Source organism: Bos mutus, chromosome 22 (genome assembly GCF_027580195.1).
Source record: "Bos mutus isolate GX-2022 chromosome 22, NWIPB_WYAK_1.1, whole genome shotgun sequence".
Lineage (NCBI taxonomy): Eukaryota > Metazoa > Chordata > Mammalia > Artiodactyla > Bovidae > Bos > Bos mutus.
In genome coordinates this window covers 37,048,785-37,071,905 of record NC_091638.1, presented here as the reverse complement: position 1 = coordinate 37,071,905, position 23,121 = coordinate 37,048,785, and the positions used below count along the sequence as shown (strand labels likewise).

General features: G+C 39.3%; 1 protein-coding gene across 2 annotated transcripts in view; it reads right to left on the bottom strand.

The window, feature by feature from the left end:
* The window catches only part of ADAMTS9 (ADAM metallopeptidase with thrombospondin type 1 motif 9), a 162,907-nt gene that overhangs the window by 134,947 nt on the left and 4,839 nt on the right, over positions 1-23,121 (bottom strand). For both annotated transcript variants that reach the window (XM_005903770.3, XM_070359683.1), the window contains exons 3-4: positions 21,420-21,582; positions 686-975 (exon numbers count right to left, since the gene is read on the bottom strand). In XM_005903770.3, the coding sequence (XP_005903832.2) occupies positions 686-975; positions 21,420-21,582 (453 nt within the window). The remainder of the gene's footprint in view (positions 1-685; positions 976-21,419; positions 21,583-23,121) is intronic.

The window sequence follows — 23,121 nt, the reverse complement described above, 5'->3', positions numbered from 1 at the left end:
ACTGGGCAGGGTAAAGCTCTTAGGCTTTTCCCCTAGTCTTTGGATCTGCTTCATCTGTTTTTCTATCATGCAAATTTATTACTTTTTCAATTCAAGATGGGAGCAGAAAAATTCAAAATTTAAGTGAGAGATTCCTAAGCCTCACCCCAAAACTACTTAATTAAAAATCCTGGGGGTAGGGGATAGAGACATTTTACAAAGCTCCACCACTGACTCTGATTCACAACCAGCGCCCAAATGTCTTACTGGGGACCCATACCTGGCTGTGCCGGTTCACATGTCAAAGGGCACTGATTTGGAGAAGTGGACAGGCTGAAGATCACATGCAGTCTCTAAGCTACGTTTCTGGCTTTACATGATCATGGACAAGCAACCCAACTCCTGTGAGGTTCAGTTTTCTTATCAACAAAACAGGAATGACAATCTACCTAGCAGAGTTGTCAGGAGGACTAGAAATGATGCCTTTTAAGTAAGAAGTACATTGTCTAATGCAGAATAAACACTATTTATACTCATTATTGTCATTGTCAAGAGCAGCCAATGAATAATCTTATGTTCTCTTCAGTCACTTGCCTGAATTGTTGAAATGTCAGCCCTGAATGATCCTCCAAAGCACTAGGTGGAAACCCATTCCCAAAGACACATTTAGAAACATGATAAATCACCTACTTTTGAAGATACTTACAATTGACATTAAAGTTAAAATATAATGTTGAAGGTTCGCTCCATGGTATAAAACCATTCTGTTGTCTGCTACCACCATCACTTCTACAAACCGTGGATAGGATAAAAAACGTTTTGTTCTTCTGTGGGTCCCCTTTTCCCTTGTGCTGTCTGTTTTGCTACCATTGGCAGGAAGCGTGCTTGTGGTTAAGCTGCTATTTAACACGGCCATGTCATCAGCCAGGCTACTCCTCCCTCTCCATTTTCTTGTCCTCGTTTTCCTCTTGTCCTTACTGTGACTATTTCTATGTTCTGTAACAAATCAGATGGCATGCATTACATTTTGAGCCACATATATTTCATACTAAGAATTTAATTTGACAGGTCTTAAAATGATGCCTCTGTAGTCAAATTTACATACAAAAATCAAGTTGTACCCGCTATGGACTCTCCAGGTAAAACTCAATCTGTGCTCTCATTTAAATGACTAAAGACTTGAAATCAGCCTTCTTGGAAGCTTCCATGTTGTGTGTGTGTGTGTTAGTTGCTCAGTCATGTCTGACTCTTTGCAACCCCATAGACTGTAGCCCACCAGGCTCCTTTGTCCATGGGATTCTCCAGGCAAGAATACTGGAGTGGGTTGCCATTTCCTTCTCCAAGGAAGCTTCCATAAATGCTCAGGTAAATTATTAGAAAATCAGGCCTGAGTTTAGGGGAAACAATTGCTTATTCTCTTCATTTGGTAACAAAAGTCTGACTGGGGTTTAAGTGGTTTGTATTCATTGTTCTTTGCTATTCATAGAGAAAGGGCCAACAAGGCAGCTATAGAGCTCTAGAGAATGGAAATGGAGATACTTCATGTGCATCACTTTTCATATTCAATGAGATACAGTGTAAAGGGGCCTGAGCAGTGCGCAAGGTAATAGTACAAAGAACTACTGAAAATGCATGACAGGGTATTATTCTATTACCATATTCAATCACTGTAATACATGAAATGTAAGAATAGAATCACTGCTGTTCAGTGCCTACAAATTTTTAATTATTTCAGGGCTCAGTTAAGGAAGTAGATTACACTCAGAGAGTATGAATAGGTATTTGGGACTGTGATATATAATACCAGATGGGCTCTCCTCATTTCTGATTCTAGCCTAGGTACCTCTTGGATTCTACACAATCTTGCAGTTGAAAGTGTGGACCAACAACATCTGCCACCCCTGGAAGCTTGTTAGAAATATAAACTCTCAGGCCCCGCTCTAGACCTGATAAATAAAAATCCACATTTTAACAAGATCTCTAAGTGATTCATATTCATGTTACAGTTTTGACAAGTACTAGTTTTGAACCTGGTTTGAGGCTTGTGTTGCTGTAGGTGAAAATACTCAGTCATCAACCACACAATAAACAAAATAAGCATAAAAGTGCCTGCCAAAATATGCTTTGAGTAAAAACAGAACTTAATCAGTTATCTTGCCAATCAAATCATAAATGTGTTTCAAAGCTTTAATGCCACTAATCTGTAGTCCAAATAGGCAACAGAATTGCACAACTAAGAAATAATGCTTTCCTAAAACACAATTAATGGAATTTATTACACCAGTAATAACAACAAGTTAAAGTTTTAGTCCTTTCATATTTGAGGGGCTCAAATATTTAACCATTATAAGCTATTTCTAAAACAATCAATTAGGCCAGCATGTGTATTTTGCCTAAGTAGAGTGTTTTAGTGGTTGTTAAAACAGCGATATCAGTCCAAACTGTCAAACAAGTTATGTGTAGTGCAGCTTTAGATAATGTGACCAGCCCTAAGCCTGGTACACAGTAGGATTCAACATTAGACTATTTTTCTTCCAGTCTCTCTTTCAAGAGTATTCATATATGTATGCGTGTGCACTCAGTTGCTTAGACGTGTCCAGTTCTTTGTGATCTCATGGACTGTAGCCCGCCAGACTCCTCTATCCATGGAATTCTCCAGGCAGGAATACTGGAGTGAGCTGCCATTTCCTCCTCCAGGGGATTTCCCCCAACCCAGGGACTGAACCTGCATCTCATCTGTCTCCTACATCAGCAGGTAGATTCTTTTACCACTGAGCCACTTGGGAAGCCCCATTCATATATGTATATCCATGCCATATAGGTACTTAGGCTGTCATTCCAATTTTAATGCACCAGTGATTATAAATAAATATGAATCAAGCACCTACTACATGCCAGATATTGAACTAGGCCCTTTTACATTGTATCTTATAATTCTCACGCAGAGAAAATTACCTCTACTGTACAGATGAGGAAAGTAAGTCTCAGAGAGATTAAGTAACTTGTCCAATGTCACATATAGGGTGTGGTGGTATCAGGAATCAGGCATGGATTTGATCAACACCCTAAACAGTGCTCTTTCTATCACATAAGACTACTTAAGAGCTAGGAACTGAAATGGGCTCATGATTTGGTTGACAGTTTCTAAACTGAACCCATACTGGAAAATAGTATCTGGTGCATATTTTCACAAACACTAGCTTTTTATAACAGGTGTATGGAGGCCACATTGAAAACTGGATGTTAGTTTGTACTGTATTTCAGATTCCTCCTCTTTGTCAAGTATCTTAAAGTGGAAGGTTACGTTTTTTATTTGAGATCTTTCTTTCCGTGTATGTGTTGGGTCATTTAGTCGTGTCTGACTCTTTTCGACCCCATGGACTGTAGCCCACTAGGTTCCTCTGTCCATGGGATTCTCCAGGCAAGGATACAGGAGTGAGTTGCCATGCCCTTCTCCAGGGGATCTTCCCGACCCAGGGATCGAACCCAGGTCTCCCGTATTGCAAGTGGATTCTTTACTGTTTGAGACATTTAAAACATAGCTATAAATGTTCTTCCAAGTCATGCTTTAGCTGCATCCCATACATTTTGATATGCTGTGCCTTTATTTTCATTTATCTCAAAGTACTTTCCAACTTCTTTGATTATTCAGGAGTGTGCTATTTACTTTCCAAATATATTTGAGTTTCCCATTTTTTCTGTTATTGATTTCCAGTTTCATTTTACTGTAGTCAGAGAAGATACTTTGCATTACTTCTATGATTTTAAATTTATTGATATGTTTTATAGCTTTGCATATGGTTTAGTCTGGAGAATGTTCTATGTGTACTTCAGAATAATGTGTGCTCTGAAGTAGACTGTTCTACAGATATCTGTTAGGTATATAGTTGGTTTACAGTGTTGTTCAAGTTTTCTATTTATTAGTTAATCTTCTCCTTAGCTAGTCTACCTACTACTGAAAGTAGTATTGAAGTTTCCAACTACTACTGTTGAATTTTTTATTTATCTCTTCATTTCTGTCAGTTTTTGCCTCACACATTTTGGTGCTCTGATATGAGATGCATGTTTGTTTATAACTGCTAAATATTTCTAATGAATGTACCCTTTTACCATTATAAAACATTTTGATAAACATTATATCAGTAAAGTGAAGTAAGCTTGTCACAAAAGCCAATAAATTATATGATTCTAGTCATATGAAATTTCCAGAATAGGCAACTCTATAAAGACAAAAGTAGATTAGTTGCTAAGTGCTGGAGGCAGGGTGAGGACCTTGGCAGGGGAGTTGATAGCTAATGGGTACAGGGTTTCTTTTTCAAGTAATAAAAATGTTCTATTATTGACTGTGATGGTGGTTGGCACACAACTGTGAACACACTGAAAATCACGGGACACTTTAAATGATGAATAGTATGGTATGTGAATTATATCTCAATAAAGCTGTGAAGAAAAGAAAATATGTTACTTAGTTTGTGAAAAGCAAATAATCTTTACTTACTGTCTTCCATAAATATTTTGACTTAAAAGATTTATTTAGAGAGAAGTATAACTGCAGCAAGAAAAATACTGAGGAAATACTATATAGAATTCCCTCTTACGATCACATAGAAGAATCATCTCTAGAGAATCATCAGGGGGTACTTGGGCATGGGAAAACCTGAGAATAAATCAGGCACTAATTGCAAAAAAAGTACACTTAAGTAGCAAAGTTGAAAAAATTAAGGCATTAATCATTAAAAGAGATTTCTAACAAAGAACAGAAATAATGGAGAATAACTCATGCAAATCCTAATACACCTGGAAGACATTTCATTCACAACTAATCTTTGTATCAAAGAAACAATTTAGTATGCTATATATGGTATAAAAATCCAGGAATAAAATTATGTTTTCAGAATCAAAAAGAGCATCTTCTATTACATACTTCCCCAGTCTTTTACCCATCTGACCTTTTGTCTTAATGAGTTAGAATATTTATTGACCTAATTAGCCCAACTAATTTCTACCACATTAACCATTTTAGCAGGCAGTTTTGAATTTGGCTTTACAAAGACTAAGAGCTTTAAAGATTCAAACATTCACTATGACTACAAATCCAAGAACATTTTTACTGAGAATGGAAAAACCAGACACTTTAACTGGTATATCTGCTCAGCTCTCTTGCCTCTGAATAGAAACTGTTAATATCAGAGAACGATTTTCACCAAGGGACACACATTATCAGAATAAAACGAAAGCCATCCACATCTCTCTTTAGTGACCTGATAGCATAATGGAATGAAGCTTAGTATTTCAAATTTGCAATGTCACTTTGCTAATAGTTTTATCAGAATGAGCTACATAATGAAATTTCACCCTGGTAGAAAGCACAGTATAAATGATCAGTGTATTTTTGCTCTTCATTTTACCCACATAAAGCTTTACACTTATCACTTTTTAATAAGATATAATTTTATACTATAAAATTCGTATTTTTAAAGTATACAGTTCAGTGGTTTTGGTACATTTATAGAGCTGTGTAATCATTTCTATTATCTAATTTTAGAATACATGTATTGCCAAAAGAAGAGACCCTGTACCCATCAAGTTATCACTCCTCATTCTTCCTCTTCCCCTCAGTCTTTGGCAATCATTGACCTATACTTTGTTATCTATGGATTCGCATTTAATACAAATGCAGTCATGCTTTTGGGGTCTGGCCTCTTTCACGTAGCATAATGTTTTCAAGGCTCATCCATGTGGTAACTTGTATCAGCACTCTATTACTTTTTGGTGCCATCTAGTATTCTACTATACAGATGTATCACCTTTTGTTCATTCATTCATTCATTAGTGGGCATTTGGGTTCTACAATTCAACTGAATAATGTTGCCTTAAATAAGCATGCACGATTTCTTTCTGTGACTATGATTGGATTTCTCTCTAGGGAGAATGACTGTTCTTTTTAAAAACAATTTTCTGGCTTAAAAATAATTCTAAAGACAAGCTGTTTGTACCCTTAAATAATCTTTTCTGAATTACTTCTCTTGGCCTTAGTTTTCTGACCTCTTCAATGGGTATATGAATAGCTGTTTACACCCTTAAGGGTATTTTGAGACTTAATAAAGTGTATAAAAAATTACTTCCAAATTACAAACTGAATTTTAAAATCTTTTTTTTTGTATCTATTTTATGCAAAGCACTGGCCAAGTAAGTTGAAATAAACAACAACAAAACAGAAGTAAGACTTGGGAAGGATCCTTAAAGACAAAGTATCATAAAAACTTAAGGTAGTATCAATATTAAAAAACATGACAGCCAAAAAAAAAATTTTTTTGCTTATTTACTGGCAAAAATGTTTTAAATGAACTTCATTTCACATTGCCATGCCATAAAATGCATATGGCATTACTAAACAACTGGAATTATTTTAGAAAATAACATTCAGGCTTGGTTATTCTGTGTTAGTTACTCACTGAGTGCTTCCCACCCATTGGGGCTGAGCTAAGGAGATTCGAATGTTAACATTAACAGCTGGGAAGTTAATCATTGTTCTCTATGTTTATAAGGTTGATCAAAATTTAACTGAAATTACCTTGAGGCACTGAGCCACCTTTTGACCTCATGGTCTATGTGGGCAGGGGAATCACAGCACAGGACCAAAGGGAAGACTGGAGTGCTGGGATTTTACCAGGTCTCCTTTCTGCCTCTCCAGGACGTGACAGCCAGAAGGAAGTGGATAGGAGTCCGCAGAGGCTCCACACCTGGATTCTGGAGCCAGACCAGCCCTGGTTCATGGTCCTGCCTTAGCATGGCTCTAGCTGCCCCTTCTTGGGCAATTTCCTATCTTAAAGGTTCAGTTTTCTCATCCGTAAAAAGAGGATACAGACAGTACAAACTTTAACAGGTAACTGTGACGGTTAAAACAGAAAATATGAAAAATGCCTGCTGCACAGAATGTGGCTCACAGGAAAGCTCCATTTAATATTTACTGTGATAGGAATTATTAGTTGTTATTGCTTTACTAGTAGTATGCAAAAGAGCCCCTCTTTATAAATTTGAATGTTGACATCAGAGTTTCTCAAACAAAACAATTCTATTTTTGGAAGAGTCTTCTAAAGGAAAGGAGGGAGGGACAGGAAGAAGGAAGGAAAGTCATAAAGACCAGCCCCCTGTTCCCTTGGAACTTGCAATATAGGTAAGAGGCGCATGCAGACTGACGTGGGAAGACCCAGTCCGAGATGTAATGAGCTGGAAACAAATGCCACAAACACTTCCGCCTCTCAACTGGCTCCAAAGACTGATAGCATACAACAAACAAAAAGTGGAAGCTGAGGGCAGCTCCCGCCCTCTGTTCTAGTCATGTTTAAGATCTACCCTCAAAGAGTTGTTCAGTGAAACCGCCAGAGAGAGACTCGATGAGACAGGAACCACAGTCTACTGGGATCAGAGGAAGATGGGTAAACAAGCACAATGCAGGGAAGAAAGAGATAAAACATAAAACAAAAATAGCCATAAAACCAATGAATGTTCTAATATAAAGAACAATGTGTTTCCAGAAACTGGATGGGGAAGGAACTAAGGGAAAGAATTGTTCTGTGTATATAAATTTCTAAAGCATATGAATGAAAATCATCAAGACTTAATTTTTTTAAGGGTACTCAGTTTGATAGCCTAAAAAACACAGTGAATTCCTAGATACTCTAGACAGTCACGTACCCAAATGTGTCCCATTTCTCTGGACAAACTGTTAGTTTTGGGGTGGGGGGGCAGGGGGGGAATGGCATGCCCAGTCCAACATCTAACAGTGCTCCACACACAGGGCTAGGGGGACAAGGGTGCAAAGGGCCATGGCGGGAGAGATTTCCCTTTTGGCTGGCCAGAACCTTTATGGACAATGTTTCCCCAGTAGCAGTTTACAGAACGTTAGTCCCAGAAGATATTTCCCAAAACAAGCCAAGTGAGTTTGCAAAATACTTTATACAGCATTTACATCTGGGACTTTCTCCATACACAATAGCATTTTAAGAGCTCTGAGAAGTCTTGAAGAAAAGAAACCAGTCTACGTTTTGTTTATCCATGGAATCAGGAAAATTATGGGATATGGGCCAATTTATGAGGGGATTAAAAGTCCTTGAAAACAGAGATGAAGAGGAGTATACTGACGGACTTTCCTCTTGGGGAGAGAAGGAAATGCCATTCGGAGAAGACAATTAGAAGCTTCTTGCAGTTCAAGGGGCTTTGATAAGTGGTTGGTGGTGGGTGGTGGGAGGCATATCTGAAGGTCATCACACCACCTTCCAAGGGCTGTGTGCCTCCCCTACACTGGGGAGGTAAATTTGCTGACTCAGGTGCAGAAGCTGAGACTCTTGCCCCAAAGGCCCTGCTGCATCCTCCCATATTCAGCATCCCCCAGCTCCTTCAACTACATGCAGTAACTACAACAACACTGACTACACTGTTACAATAATCCTGGCTCACATTTAAGCCTTCCACCTTGCCAAGCACTATTGAAAGCACTTTACATGGACTAACCTGATCCTTCCTCACAGCACCATATGTGACAAGCCTTATTAGCTCCATTTCATAAATGATCAAACTGAGGCACCCTTGAAATAACTTCAGAAAATATTTAAAACACATCTACTTGAAATAGCACAATGCTGAACATACCCGGGCCTGTATTTTATAGGTCTTAGAGTTTGTTTGGTTTTGCTATTAATATCCTGAAATAGACTCCTAGGGAAATGTTGGTTTTGACTCATTCCATCTCTGAGCAATAAGGGGAGATGGGCCCTTCTGCCCAGCGGGGTCCCAGCTGTCTACAGTCTCCATGCACTGTCTGCAGCCTGCTTCCAATGGTTGTTTCACAGGCCTTTTTGTGACATGACGTGGGATCTTCCAGGCCAGCGGTCTCCAGGAGAAATAAAATGTGAGCCCCACATGGAAGATAACAATTTCCAGCAACCACATGTTAAAGAGTCAAAAGAAACAGATGAAATTAATTTTAATGATATATTCTATTTAACCTAATACATCCAAAAATATTGGGTTGGCCAAAAAGTTCATTTGGGTTTTCCACATCATCTTACAGAAAAACCCAAACAAATCTTTTGGCCAACCCAATATTATCCTTTCAACAGGCAGCACCAACGCCATTTCAAGGGCTCCGGAGCCACATGGAGCTATTGGCTATGGTCCAGGCTGGTGCATTCTAGGCTCTAAGTGTTTTCAGTGTGAACACAGGAGGCACCGTGATGTGCTGCTAAGAGTTTGGGAGTCAGAGAGACCTATATTGAAATCCTGGTTTCTGTGCATTCAATTTGGGACCTTGGGCAGGTCACTGAAGCCCTCTGGGCCTCAGTTTCCTCATCTGCGAAACGGAGATAATGATGATTCTTACTTACCAGGGTGGTAGGAAGGGTTGAATCACTCAATATACAGGGAAAGTGCTGAAACAGAGCCTGGTGCAGAGTAAGCGCTATAGAGGTATTGGCCACAGCAACTCATTACTAAGGCTGAGCAGCCTTTTAGGGCTGCTAGAATAAAGGGGCTTCTGCTAACATTTCTGTGCAGCTCCTGGTGGCCCTGTGATGCCCACAGTGGGTCTAGGTATGGCTCCCATATCACAGACTAAAAGGCACTTGGGCTGGAGTCCTTTAAAAAGGCTTCTAAACAACTCCTAGAGAGCATATCTCCCACATTCCTTTGATACACCAGTCTCCCAGTTTCCAGGCAACTGAGGACAAGTTTACCCACTAGGCCTGCAGTAGAAACCCTGCATCATGATGTCCATATTCTGGACAGCCCGCAGCACCCTGGCCCAGCTCATATATTCAGTTGCTATATATTCGGTGCTTGCTGTGACAACTTAATCCCTTAAGTGAATTAAAAGCCTAACGTCTTTCTCTATAGCCTTGATATACCTTTTTAAATGCTCTCACTAGTTTATTCATAGTTATTACACTTACAATAAACCCAGTGGCACTACCAAAATCCCATTTGAGTTGCATCTCTGAACATCCTCTTTCCAGGCACCATGCATTGATTTATATTTTATTTTTATATTTTCCCTGATTTACAGCCTGTAAAGAATATAGGAAGGAAGAGGCCTATGTTTGTTCAGGGCTCATTTTTCCATTCACTTTAGCTCCAAGATTATGAATCCCTTAAAAATTCGGAGCCTCAATCCTCTTATCCACAAAGACAGAGAAGAGAAGTTAACTAAAGTTCATTCCCATATTGAAAACTGATGAGTTCTCATATTTAATAAGATAAAAGTGAAAAATGCGGAAAATGAAGTCTTAAGATTCAAAAATTGCAAAACCCAACAGTCTCCTCTCTTGGCCACTCAGAGAGGATATGAAAAAAATGGGTAGGCACATAGAAGGAGACAGAATAACTGCAATGGAGAGAGACCAAGAAAAAAGAAATGTGCTATGCGTGATGTTAAAAAATATCAAGGAAGGGACCATATATGTATCTCCATTTCTCACTACAAAGTGCTTATTTTGGAACTGCTAACATAGGTGACAGTTTCTAAAAACCATTTCTATTCTCTAATTTGACTTGTTTCACTGGAATAGCATAAAATGTCAGGATTAGGAAATATGCTTAAAAGAAAAAGAAAAAAAAAAAAACTAGCTCATAATCAAGTTACCTTTCAAAAACCATTATACTGCCCACAAAGGAACTTTGCGGGAAAATGGAGTCATGTCTCCCATTCCTGTTTCCCCCAAAATGTGTGGTCACACACAGCTGAATCTCACACTGCTGACTTCTGCTATGCATGCCTCCGTATCACTGTCCTCTGGTTTTCTCTCTTGTGTGCACATAATGTGAAGTAGAACACAACTGCATTCTTAGGGATTCAGGGTTTCTTTTGTAAATGTTTGCATCCATTAGGCAAGAGGAACCTATTCCTATCATTAACTACACGGCTTGAAATTGAAAGTTATGTTTCTAGATATCAGCTAGAAAGAAACACAACAATGTCCCTTTCCATTGGCACAGACTATGGCTTTGAATAACTAGACTTACAGAAGTCTTTCTGAGTCCATTTCTCTGCACCTGTGTCTTAGACAAACCCTATACTGCTCTGTCTACTATGCTTTCCTGCAGCGTCATCCCGTGATAGCATGAAATCCACAGAACATGAAATGTTTGCAATAAAATAAGGAAGACATATTTGAAATAAGGGTCTGCAAATGAAAATGAAACAACAAGCTGTAGTCTGGGAGAAAGTATTTACAAACTACATTTCTGATAAAGGGCTTATATCAGAATATATAAAGTACTCTTCACTAACACAAAAATAGATGTTCCAGTTTTTTTGTTTTTTTTTTTTAAGGAATGAATTTGAACAGACACTTCACCATAGAAAATACACAGACGGCAAATAAGTACATCATTAGTCATTAGGGAAATGCAAATTAAAACTGCAATGGGATACCACTACACACCTACTAGAATGGCTAAAATTAAAAAACAGAATCAGCCAAATAAAATATTGCCCAAACCAAGTCCTGGTGAAGATGCAGCAGAACTTTTATACCCTGCCATTGGGACTACAAAATTGTACAGTCACCTTGAAAAGCAGATGGGCAGTTTCTTATAAAGTTAAACATATGCTTACCATATAACTCAGATATCTCACTTCTAGGTATTTATCCAACTGAAAACGTATGTTCACCCTGAAATCTGCATGAAAGTGTTTATAGAGGTTTCATTTTTAATTGCCAAACTTTATCCCTCAACTGGGTAACAAACAAATCAAGGTCTACCCATACAGTGGAACACTATTCAGCAATACAAAGGAATGAGTTACTGATGCAGGCAACAGTGTGTATAAACCTCCAATGACCATGCTTAATGATTCCAGTGATACGACATTCTGGAGAAGGCCAAACTAGAGAGACAGAAAGTAGGAGGCTGCTGTAAAGCACAGCAGGAATCATTCTCTATCTTGATTGTGATAATGGTTACCTGACTGACTGTATGCCAAAACTTGAAAAATTGTACATTGAAAAAGATGACTGTTTTCTGAGTATAAATAATATCTTAATAGGAAAAAAAATGAAAATACTAGAATATATTATATATACATATGTAGTATATATATAATATAGTTTCAATATAATAGAAAATAAAAATATCTGTGGCAGATTCATTTCGATATTTGGCAAAACTAATACAATATTGTAAAGTTTAAAAATAAAATAAAATTAAAAAAAAATAAATAAAGTGATAAGATGCAAAAAAAAAAAAAAAAATTTGTAAAAAATTAAAATCTTAGCAGGAAAATTCTGAGGTCTATCCCATTAATTTAAACTTTTCTCACACATCACAGGCCAAGTACATTCTTAACACCCTACCCTAACTCTAATGTTATGTGAGAGATGTGGAATTGATAAAAAAGGAAGAATTCTACCAATATTTGCCACTCATTTATTTTTACTCCTTCTCAAAGTCCACTGCTCACAAGTACACAACCACTGTATTTTGAATTTCCTCCTGCTCCTTTCTGTGACATGCAGAATGCTTTGTACTTACTAATGATTTGGGATTGTACAGCATTTCCAGGCAGAGTCTGGTCCAGACACAAGCAGACTCTAGCTACCCAAAAATAACTATGACAAGGATTCTATAATAATCTAATCATTACAAAGAACCTAACTTTGGCAGATACAAAGTTCAAGAATTTAAACCTCCAATTATATCTCAATAAAGATGCAAGAAATGAAAAATTTAAACCTCAACTGTATGAGTAAATAGCACTTTATTAAATGAATGGGTTTAGAAGAAGTAAACCCTTGTAAGAAGAGAACCATGAGTTTCTCTGATGTCTTACTCTGAAAAGACAGCCTGCTCAGGTGAAGGTCTGAAAGCCCTCAAATTTACCCTAAGTACCTCCTGCCACTATCAGCCTGTACATCTGATGGCTGCCCTCTGTCCCAGGTTTCTGTCATTTCTTCCATTCTTTCTTTAAAGGACATGCATCTTAACTGTTTCAGGGGTTTCCTGGGAAGATGAACAAACTAGCAAGTATCTGTCTGACCCTTTTCCTTGAGAGTGAATGCGCTTTTGCAGAAAGGAAAATAACTGAGATCTGATGACAGGTGACAGGGAAAGGTCCTGATTTGGGACCAAAGGTGAAATGGTCCACCCTCGGGCTATCTCTGAATCCAGAAGTTTGTCAAAAGGGCTTGTGGGAGGGGACAGGAAAGTGTGTCATACATCACAGAGACCTTACTTCACATCCAAACCTAACCTGTCATTTCACTTTCCCAACCGCAAACTGGCTCTTCTGGGTTTCAGAACACAAGCGAGTGAAACTCTTGAATGGTAGATAAGGTAGTCTCAAAAAATACTGTAACCTAAGGATCTTTCTATTGGTCACTTTAAAAAAAGGGGGGGAGGAGGTTTTCAGGAGGCTCCAGACAAAGGGTCAGAAAAACAACCTAACACACCACCTTTTGTGCTCAAGGAAATTACTCTGATAAGTGGCTCATCCCTGGTGGCTTTCTTCTTGCTGTGTTCTAGGTTTAGGGGCTGACTCTGCTCTTTCAAACTGTTGCAGATGCACCCTGATCTTAGGGTAATAAAGAAGAGTCAAAGAGTGAAAGAAATGGAAAAGATAAAAAGGGTCATAGGGAGCAAAACTAAAACTAGAAAGAAAACAGTGACTGTTCACAATAATGGCAGTGACAACAAAGTGACAAGTTCCTTCAGAGACCTAACAACCAACTGCAGTGTGTGGACCTTGTTTAGAGCATCATCTAAAACAAATGGACTGTAAAAAGGCATTTGGGAGACTATCAGGAAAATGCCAACATAGATACTCTTTAGATGATACGCAGTCATTACTATTGATTCTGTTCACCATGACAAACACTATCACAGGTATGTTAGAAAACGTATCTTCATTTTTCAGAAACATAGAGTATTTAGAAAATGACATCATACTTAGGTTTACTTTAACAAAAAGGAAAAATAAGAAGCAAATATGGGGAAAACACTTTCTCATCATTAAATGTAGATGGTACATACTGGTGGTTCGTTTTACTTCTGCCTGTACTTTTCTTGAAGATGTTCATAATAAAATGCTTTTTAAAAAACATGATGAAAATTTTTTAAAAATTAGATGAGAACAGGTCCTGTATTAGAAGTTTCTGTTTTACTACCCTTTGCCAATTTTACTGGCGTGCTGCACTATTAATGTTAAAACAAAATAAAAGCAATATTTTAATATAAATGTTCAAAGAATATAAAGCTGAGAAAACAAGCTCAAGAATTCAATTATTCAAAACAGTACTTTTCTAGTAGTTCACAGAGGATTTTAGAAGTCATTGCTGCTATTGACTATTTAGTAGACATAATAAGGTCCGTCAAAGAATTTAATAAAGGGGGAAAGGCATATAAAGATGGATGAGGAACAACAAGAGGTAAATGAAAAGAAATTAAGCCAAAACAATAAACCCCAACTGAAAAAATCCATCTTTAAAGATGCCAATAGACCTTGGGTTTAAGGGTCAGCTGTTTCCTATTTACACAAGTTCCCTATTTACACAAGTTCATTCACGTCTCTTGAGTTCAGTTTTTTCATTTGTAAAACGGGAATAACTGACACATCTTACTCCCGAGAAGCTGTTATAGGACTAAATGAAAAAACCCACTATGCACTTTCACATTGACCAGCACATGGTCCCTTCACTGTGGCCTGTTCTTAGGCTAAAAGGCTAAGGGGAAACGATCTAAGGAAAGAAAAAGGCTGTGGGAAAGTGGTGGCAGGCTGGCCTCATACAAATCACTAATTAACCAACAACCTGAGGGGACTTCCCTGGTGGTCCGGTGGTTAAGACTTTACCTTCCAATACAGCAGTGGCAGGATCGATCCCTGTTGAAGCTAGGATCCCACATGCCTCTCAGCCAAAAAACCAAAACATAAAACAGAAGCAATATTGCAACAAATTCAATAAAAACTTTAAAAATACTAAACACACACACACACACACACAACACCAGACAGGCTTAGGGCCAGCCAGAAGTAGGAGGTCAACCAAAGCTTCTGTCACTGCCTGGAACCCTCAAGCTGTCCCAGAATTGTTTACTTGAAGACCCCTTCTGAGGTTTGTTCCTTACCTCTGTCTCTCACTCCATTTGGGCCCAACTCTAAGGGCAGCTAATCTAATCAGCTAATCTATGCTAAATTATTAATGGGATACATGAGGTTAATGTGTAACAAGTATATACTCCAACAGAAGCAAGCTGAAGACACAGGCTTTGTGAGTCATCAGAACCTCAGTGGGAATTCCAGGCAGCAGGCAATCTTCCTCCATAACAAATTAGATTCTAGGAATGCATTTTAAAAAAAAATCGTTCCAGCAAAAAAAAAAAAGTTCCAGCAAAAATAATTCATACACAAATGCAATTCAATCAACAAAGGGACAGGCCAAAAAACTACTTTAGCCAGACTAGGACAAAAGGGCTGTGGAAAATGGTATGTTTAGGAGCGCTGTAACCCTTAAGGACTTTTTCTATGTCTCCGTTTTCCTATCTGCAAAAGTGGAAATTGAGGTAAAAATTAAATCGAATCCATGGAAAACACTTGTAACAGTGTCTGCCATGCAATAAGCACTCAATAAACATTAGCCACTGTTAGTATTATTTAAAGATGAGATTATACAGAAGTCAGAGAGGATGCTCTGAAAACTTGAGTGAAAAGGGATTTTTTTTAGATGGCAGCTTCCATTTGTGTTTTCAGTGAAGTTCGGCTCACAGCAGAGCAAACTGGAATCAGATCTGAATTCAAGTGTCAAGCCAATTTCCTATACCAGCTGTGTGACTTTGGACAAGAGGCTCAACCTCACTGAGACGTTATTTACTCAACCGTAAAATAGGCTAATAATAACTATCCACAGTATTTATGAATGAATGACATATGACAAAATATGGAAAGTGTGTAGCACAGCAAATTCATAGGCGTCCTGTATTTTCCAGGCTTTACAATTGCATCCTTGGGAGCCCAACCAAGAAGTGACAGTACACTCTAATGGGGTGACAGGCAGAGCTCCCAGCACTGAACTAAGACTAAGCCATGGTAATCCCATTATAATCCCACAGTTAGTACAGCAGGCATAAGGCAGTTTAGCTATGTGGGAATGGAGTCTCAGCTTTGACCAGCCCTGATGTTCCAAAGAAGTAGCCACAAGGCAGGAATTTTATCTGTCTGGGTACTGAGAGTGAAAGAAAGTGAAAGTGAAGTCGCTCAGTCGGGTCCGACTCTTTGCGACCCCATGGACTGTAGCCTACCAGGCTCCTCCCTCCGTGGGATTCTCCAGGCAAGAGTACTGGAGTGGGTTGCCATTTTCCTTCTCCAGGGGATCTTCCCGACCCTGGGATCGAACCTGGGTCTCCCACATTCCAGGCGGATGCTTTAACCTCTAAGCCACCAGGGAAGCTGGGATTATCTCATCCCAAAGATAGAAACGTGGGGTCTTGACTTGGCTATTTGTCCCTGGTGACAAGTGTCTTGGGATTACAAAATAATTATATGCCACTCCTCCTTTTATTTTCAACTGCATTTTTTGATTATGAACCTATTATAGAATCATGACAAAAATATAAGAATATAAGCTAAAAACGTAAAGATTGCCTATGTTCCTACCAACAAGAAATAGTCCCTTTTAATATTTTTGTGACTACTGCTTCAGATCTTTTTCTTTATACATGCATGCTCTCCCACATACTCTGTCATTATTTTTAAAAATGAGATCATACCCTCATATTACTTCATCACTTGTGTGTGCACTTAATATATCTATTTCTGGGTTTGTTAACCTAAATCTATGCCATCATTTTTAATGGCTGCATAAGAATCCATCAAATGTAGACTTCATCAGTTATTGATCTATCCTTCAACCAAAGACACTTAGGTCGTTTCCAGTCACTTGCTATAATAAACAACACCAGACTCAGTATATAAACCTGTTTACACAAATGTCCAACTAGAAGTGGCACTGATGGGTTAGTGAGTGTACAACTCTTAACTGCCTTAAGGGAGAGCAAAAGAGCGAGCCTTGCTGAGATGGAAGGGTGAGAGAGGCATTTTAGTTACAGAGAGTCACTGTTTTTTAGGTCCAGGCAAACAGAACAACCTTCTGTTGGTCTGTTGGTCTTTTCTCCTGCCTTCCTCTCATTCACCTATTGGGAAATGCATCTCTTTCATTGACAAAAACAACTAAATCGTCTTGCATAAAATCCAGAGGCAAATAGCAGGTGTCTGCAAAACAGAACTTGGGGCGTCATCTGGAAATGCAATGCAAAGGATCAGCAGGTGGGGGCTTTTAAAAAGCAACAAACTCTCCCAAACAGCTCCCATGAGTCTACCACTCGGCCCCCCTGGCGTTTAGGGCGGTCAGGCAGTCACCTCAGAGACCTCTACTGAGGATCCAGTGGGCAAGGGAGACCAGTCACAAGGGCCTGCCATAAGAAAGAGAAGCTACCCCACACCCCAGCCTGAATCCTGAGGAACCTACAAACAGGATGGAAACCACAAACCAATGCATAGACACTCAAGTGGCCAATGGGCACATAGGTAGACACAACCAATGATGGGAAAAGAGAGACACAGAAACTGAGCTAAGAGAAAGTAGCAAGAAATAAAATTTCAAAATGCTGCATTAGGTAGAGATAAACACAAAGAAAGGGCTCTTAGCCCTGCCACTCACTAGCAGGGGCACCATGGGGCAAGTCTCTTATTGGCTTTTTATGATCAGGTGGTCAAGAAGCTCTAAGCTTAACCACAGGGATATGATTAACTTTGAGTTTTGGTATTTTGAGTCTAAATACCAAATATTTTGAGTCACCATACCCAGCTATGGTGTCTTAATTTCTATTTTTATGATCATTAAAAAAAAATCTCCCATTCAGTGATTGTCTACCATCTGTCCCTGGAGTTTTCTTTATTTCATACTTATTTAGTCCTACCTACCCTCTTGGAAGGGACATGTTACTCATGTTACTCTTACTTTATGTTCTAAATGTGCTTCAGGTCACATACCTAACTGTAAAAAGATGGTTTAATCCTCATGGCATAGAGAAGTTACTCAATAAATAGCTCAAATAGCTCATGGTTGAATGAATAAATGCACACATTAATGAATAAATTATGTTGTAGACTCCTTTCTAATTCCATAACATTTTTACTCCATAAGACTCCTTCTACGTGTCTTTTTAACAGAACTTATCTCAGAATCCTGTTTGAAAATTCAACATACATTAACAATCAGAAATGAGCAAGACTTCTATTCTGTCTGTAGGAAGCAGTGTCACAGCCACAGTGCCCTGCCCCAAGGAAGACTCTCATCATCCAGCAACTGAAGGGTTACACCTAGCTCAGCAGAGGGCTTCCAGGTGCCTGCTTCCAGCCTTGGGCCAATTTAAATTCTGAAGGTTTCTTGTTGAATATTTAAGTATCACTCCCGTAAACAAGTAACTTAACATCCCAACCCTACAGTTTGCTCATCTGGGTAGAGCTAGCACGTTGACCTAGAGCTAGTTTCTTCTAGCTCGAATCATCTATCACTTTATGAGAAGTGAAGATGAAAAGCAGTGATGGAGATGCAAAGACAGTGCCAGCTATGGACAGTGCTTACTGCCTGAAATCTCATTTTACTGGGAACTCTCATATAGAACTGAACTTCTAAGTCACTTGGAATGCTTTTTAAACCCCACTGATTCTTGCTCCATCTCACTTCCCTGCAAGAGGAGTTTGTTTAAAGAATCTGCATGAGGCTCCCAGGGCACTTTTAAAATTTACCTCTGATTACCATGGAGAAGGAAATGGCAATCCACTCCAGTGCTATTGCCTGGAAAATCCCATGGACAGAGGAGCTTGGTAGGCTACAGTCCATGGGGTCGCAAAGAGTTGGACACAACTGAGCGACTTCACTTTCTGATTACCAACCACTGCTTTTAGGGGGAAAATCTCTGAACCTGAATGAACTGATATTTGCATTGGCCAGATAATCCCTGGCCAGAGGGACTTCTCCCACCCCCACCTACTTTTACTCCCTGTGCCAAAGCTCCCTGGATTTTGGAGGTTTCTGATCTGCTTGTCCATGCTGCTAATGGCTGCTGGTGAAACGTGCCATGTTCCAAAGTTCTCTGCAATTGCTCTGAGCTTCCTGTATATGAACTCAAAGAAGGGGTACAGAAGCAGCTGGGAGAGAAAAACCAGAGCGGCACAGTCCAACAGCAACCTCTGAAAGAGCCAATCAAAACTGCCGGCCTGCTGAATCATCACACAGGATGAGGGAAGGGTCTGCCAGATTGGTCACCAGCAAGCAAAAAACCAGATAGAAAACTAAAAGTTGGCACTGCTGATTTGGAAGATGGCTCAGAGGCCCCAGTACAGATAATTAGAACACAAGTGGTTTTGAAAAAACATTTTTTTTTTTTTTTCAAAAAAATGGTAAAGACAACAAAATCATTTTTTGCTGTCTTCTTTCCTTACTTTTGCAGATTCCCTCTCTTTTGTGTTTTTAACTGAACTTGACAATGACTTGTCCTCTGTTCCAGAAAACGAAATGTCTATTTATTTTGGTAATTAATTTAAGAAAATGAACCCAGAGGATTTTGGGAATGACAGTATTAAAAGAGACTTCTCTCTCTCTCTCTCTTTCACACAAATACACACCTGAATGTACACACTCATACACATCACAACTGTACACAGCAAAGGCTGCAAGATAAGACAGGAAATCATGGGTTGTCATCACGGACTAGCTGTGAGATCTCAGGCAAGCTGTTCCAACTCTGAAAGCCTCAGCTCCTTTACCAGACACAATGGAGGGGAGACTGGTGTCTGACTCGTAGGGTTGCTGTGGTAATGATTAAGTGAAGTCGTGTAGGTAAAGTGCTTTGCCCAATGCCAGCAAAAAATAGGACCATAATAAATAATAAAAGGCAGTTTTAAAAAAATGGTGGTTTGCTTTTACTTTAGGGAGAAGAGTGTCACAAAGTGCTAATGTTCAACAAATTGATCAATGAAAATGTTATTTATCTTTTGAATGTACATTATATAAGATAGAAATGGAAGAGATATATTTACTTTCTTTACACATATGCATAAAATAGGCACTTCCTAGTTCAGATTTAGAAAGTCAGAAGTTAAGGTCTATATTTTTATTAGCAGGGCCACAAAGATATGAATTGCCATTCAACTTGCAGCTGGCTGGCAGTCTTGGCACCCTGACATCTGTTTCTGACTCCAGACTCCCATCTCTACCCCTTGGCTCTGTAGAGAGTCTAGACAGAACATTTCAGTTATGTTCCAATTAGCCCTGGTGGTTAAGAACACAGGACTGAATGGGATAAAGCCGGATGACACACCCTACGACTCGGCTGTACCACGTTACAAGCCAGTGTCATCCTACATTAAAGGTTTCACTTTAGAACTAATAATTCTGGGAGAGAAGAGGACATCACACTCTGCCACAGTGGAACAACCTGATATAGATACAAGATGAAACAAGCGATCATTTTAGGAAGACCTTCTTGGTCTTGAATTTTGGTCTTTTTGGAGAAACCAGAAACACCCTGAGAAATCACTTAATTTGAGGAAGAGACTTTAAAAAATAAAGAATAGCGGGGAGGGATACCATTTTAGAAACAATAAAAAAGATGGTTATTTTAACAAACATCCTAAAACACAGGACCAAACAGACAGATGGTTTCTAAGGAAACAGGACCATCAGAGAGAAATAAGTAAGCATCAGAGATAGTGAAAGGGTGCTTCACTGAGAAGCATACACAAGCATAAGCTTTCCAGCGTGCCCAGGGGAAATATAACGGACAACGGCCAAGCATGTCAGCACCAAGCCTCCAAGAATCTGACCAGGATGGAAGAAAATCTATGGCAGGTATATATGCACTCAACTGACACCTGAGAGCACAAACCACAGCTCCGTTCCTGTATTTCCTGAAGTCACAGAACATTAGTTACATTGAAGTTGATTGAAAAAAAATTCCAGTAAACATATAGAAATTTTTGTGCCTTCCATCTGTAAGACTTTTTCATACTTGTACACTGTTAAAAAAAAAAAAAGTCCTAATGAATACAATAACAACAGCCTCAAGACATCACTAAAGCTTAATCCTAAAAATCAGCAACTTCAACAAGAGGTGGCTCTGCCCAGAGTGGGCTTGACGTCACTGCTGTATGAGTTCATCTCCTGGATTTGTCACTTATTAACTGTGCGACACTGGACAAGTTACTAAACTTCTTTTTAGTTTCCACATCTGTACAATGGGAATATACCTACCTGGCTTGAAGACTGAATAACAAAGACAATGTAAATGGTAGAGCTCTGTAGCCTGTGAAATAGCTACCTCTTTGAGGCCTGGCAAGTAACCCAGCTCACACAGGTAGGACCTCCGCTTAAGCAAGACACAAATACCTGAGGTGTCACATGCATGCCGTCCTGTCGCCGGCTCTCTGTGGGGGGTGCTGTGCCTATAGATAATGTGGGGTTTGTTTTGGGCCTCTTCATCTTCTTGTTCATCAATGGACAGTAGTGGTTCAATAAAATAATCTCCATCATGGGACCGAAATGTGCCCAGCTGCAAATAAAGAGAGATGAGAGGTTGACTTAATATAACTTAGCCACTGGGAGGAAAAGGACAGTGGAACAATGCCAAGTAAGTGGTGCCATCTTACCCAACTCCTTTCCCATGAGGGCTCCTTAAGCTGAAAATCTTACTGATATACTTGGAGTAGTTTTTTTAATTTTTCTTTTTTCACTCTCTGCCATATCAGTACCTTAACCTTTGATTGGACTCTACAGAACCTGCTATCCAAATCAGCCTCTAAGAAATATTTCCTTGGTGCTTAAGCTGATTTATATTCACTCCTCCAGGCTGCTGAAAGAGGGTTTCTGTGTGTTAAGACAGCCTGGAAACAGGGACAAGTATCAGTTTCAAAGAGAAAAGCCTACTCAAGAAAGCCTTATCCTGACTTCAAAATCAGGAAGCACATGTTGACCAGAAGGCACTCAAGGTGGTGCTGCCAGGGACAATGGCAGAGGAGCCTCTTGTCAACCCTTTCCCTGACCACAGGGAGTGACCTAGGATAAGACTTTCCAGGCAGGCTGCCCAAGGTTCCAATCTCAGTTCCACCACTCGCTCGCCCACCTTGGGTAAGCTCCTTAACTACTCTGAGTTTCATCTTCCTTGTTTATCAATGAGAGATAAAATTATTTACTGTCATTGTGCGGATTAAACGAGATAATGTGTATAAGTGAAGTGTAAGTCGCTCAGTTCTGTCTGACTCTTTGGAATTCTCTAGGCCAGAATAGTGGCCTTTCCCTTTCCCTTCTCCAGGGGATCTTCCCAACCCAGGGATTGAACCCAGGTCTACTGCATTGCAGGCAGGTTCTTTACTAGCTGAGCCACAAGGGAAGCCCAAAATGTGTGTAAAGTGCTTAGCAAAGGGATACCTTGTCAGGGCTTGGAACAGAAGTGGCTTTTGGTGTTGCAGAGTTGGCCAGCCTCTAACCACCAGGATATAATTTGTGTTTGCCAATCACTAAGAGTTTCACAGTAACTCTTTCTCCTCCCCTTCCCATATACCCACAAGGTTTGCAAATTATAAATGAAGCTGCAAAGTTGAACCACCCAAAGGAAACATTACAAGAGCAATAAAAAGTTCCCTATGCCATGCCACTGGGCAGTGTTTTAAGGAAAAAATCAAGCTTTTCTCACCTTCTCTGTGGTTCCTTTTCCCTCAGTGTTGGGGAAAAGGCAAGGGCCTTTGACTTTCCCCCGGATCCAGGAAATGACTGTCCTTGAACATCAATGGCAGTATCAGCACTGAAGTATCACATTCCACCCAAATTCTAATCTACTGAATTGAAATATCTGGGGGGTAGATAGGGCCCAAGAACTGACATTTTAGAATTCTTAGGCATGACAAAGTTTTAAAGTACTTGGCTAAGCACTGGGGTTCCCAAACCCAGCTAAGTGTCAAAATGTCCTGGGAAGTTGAAAAATAAATTTAAATTTGAGAAATCACCCTATGTATGCAGATTTGGTATTTCTAATGGTAAGATCTAGTATTTTAATTTTTTTAAAAAAAGTCTCCATGTGGTTCATCCCTGACTT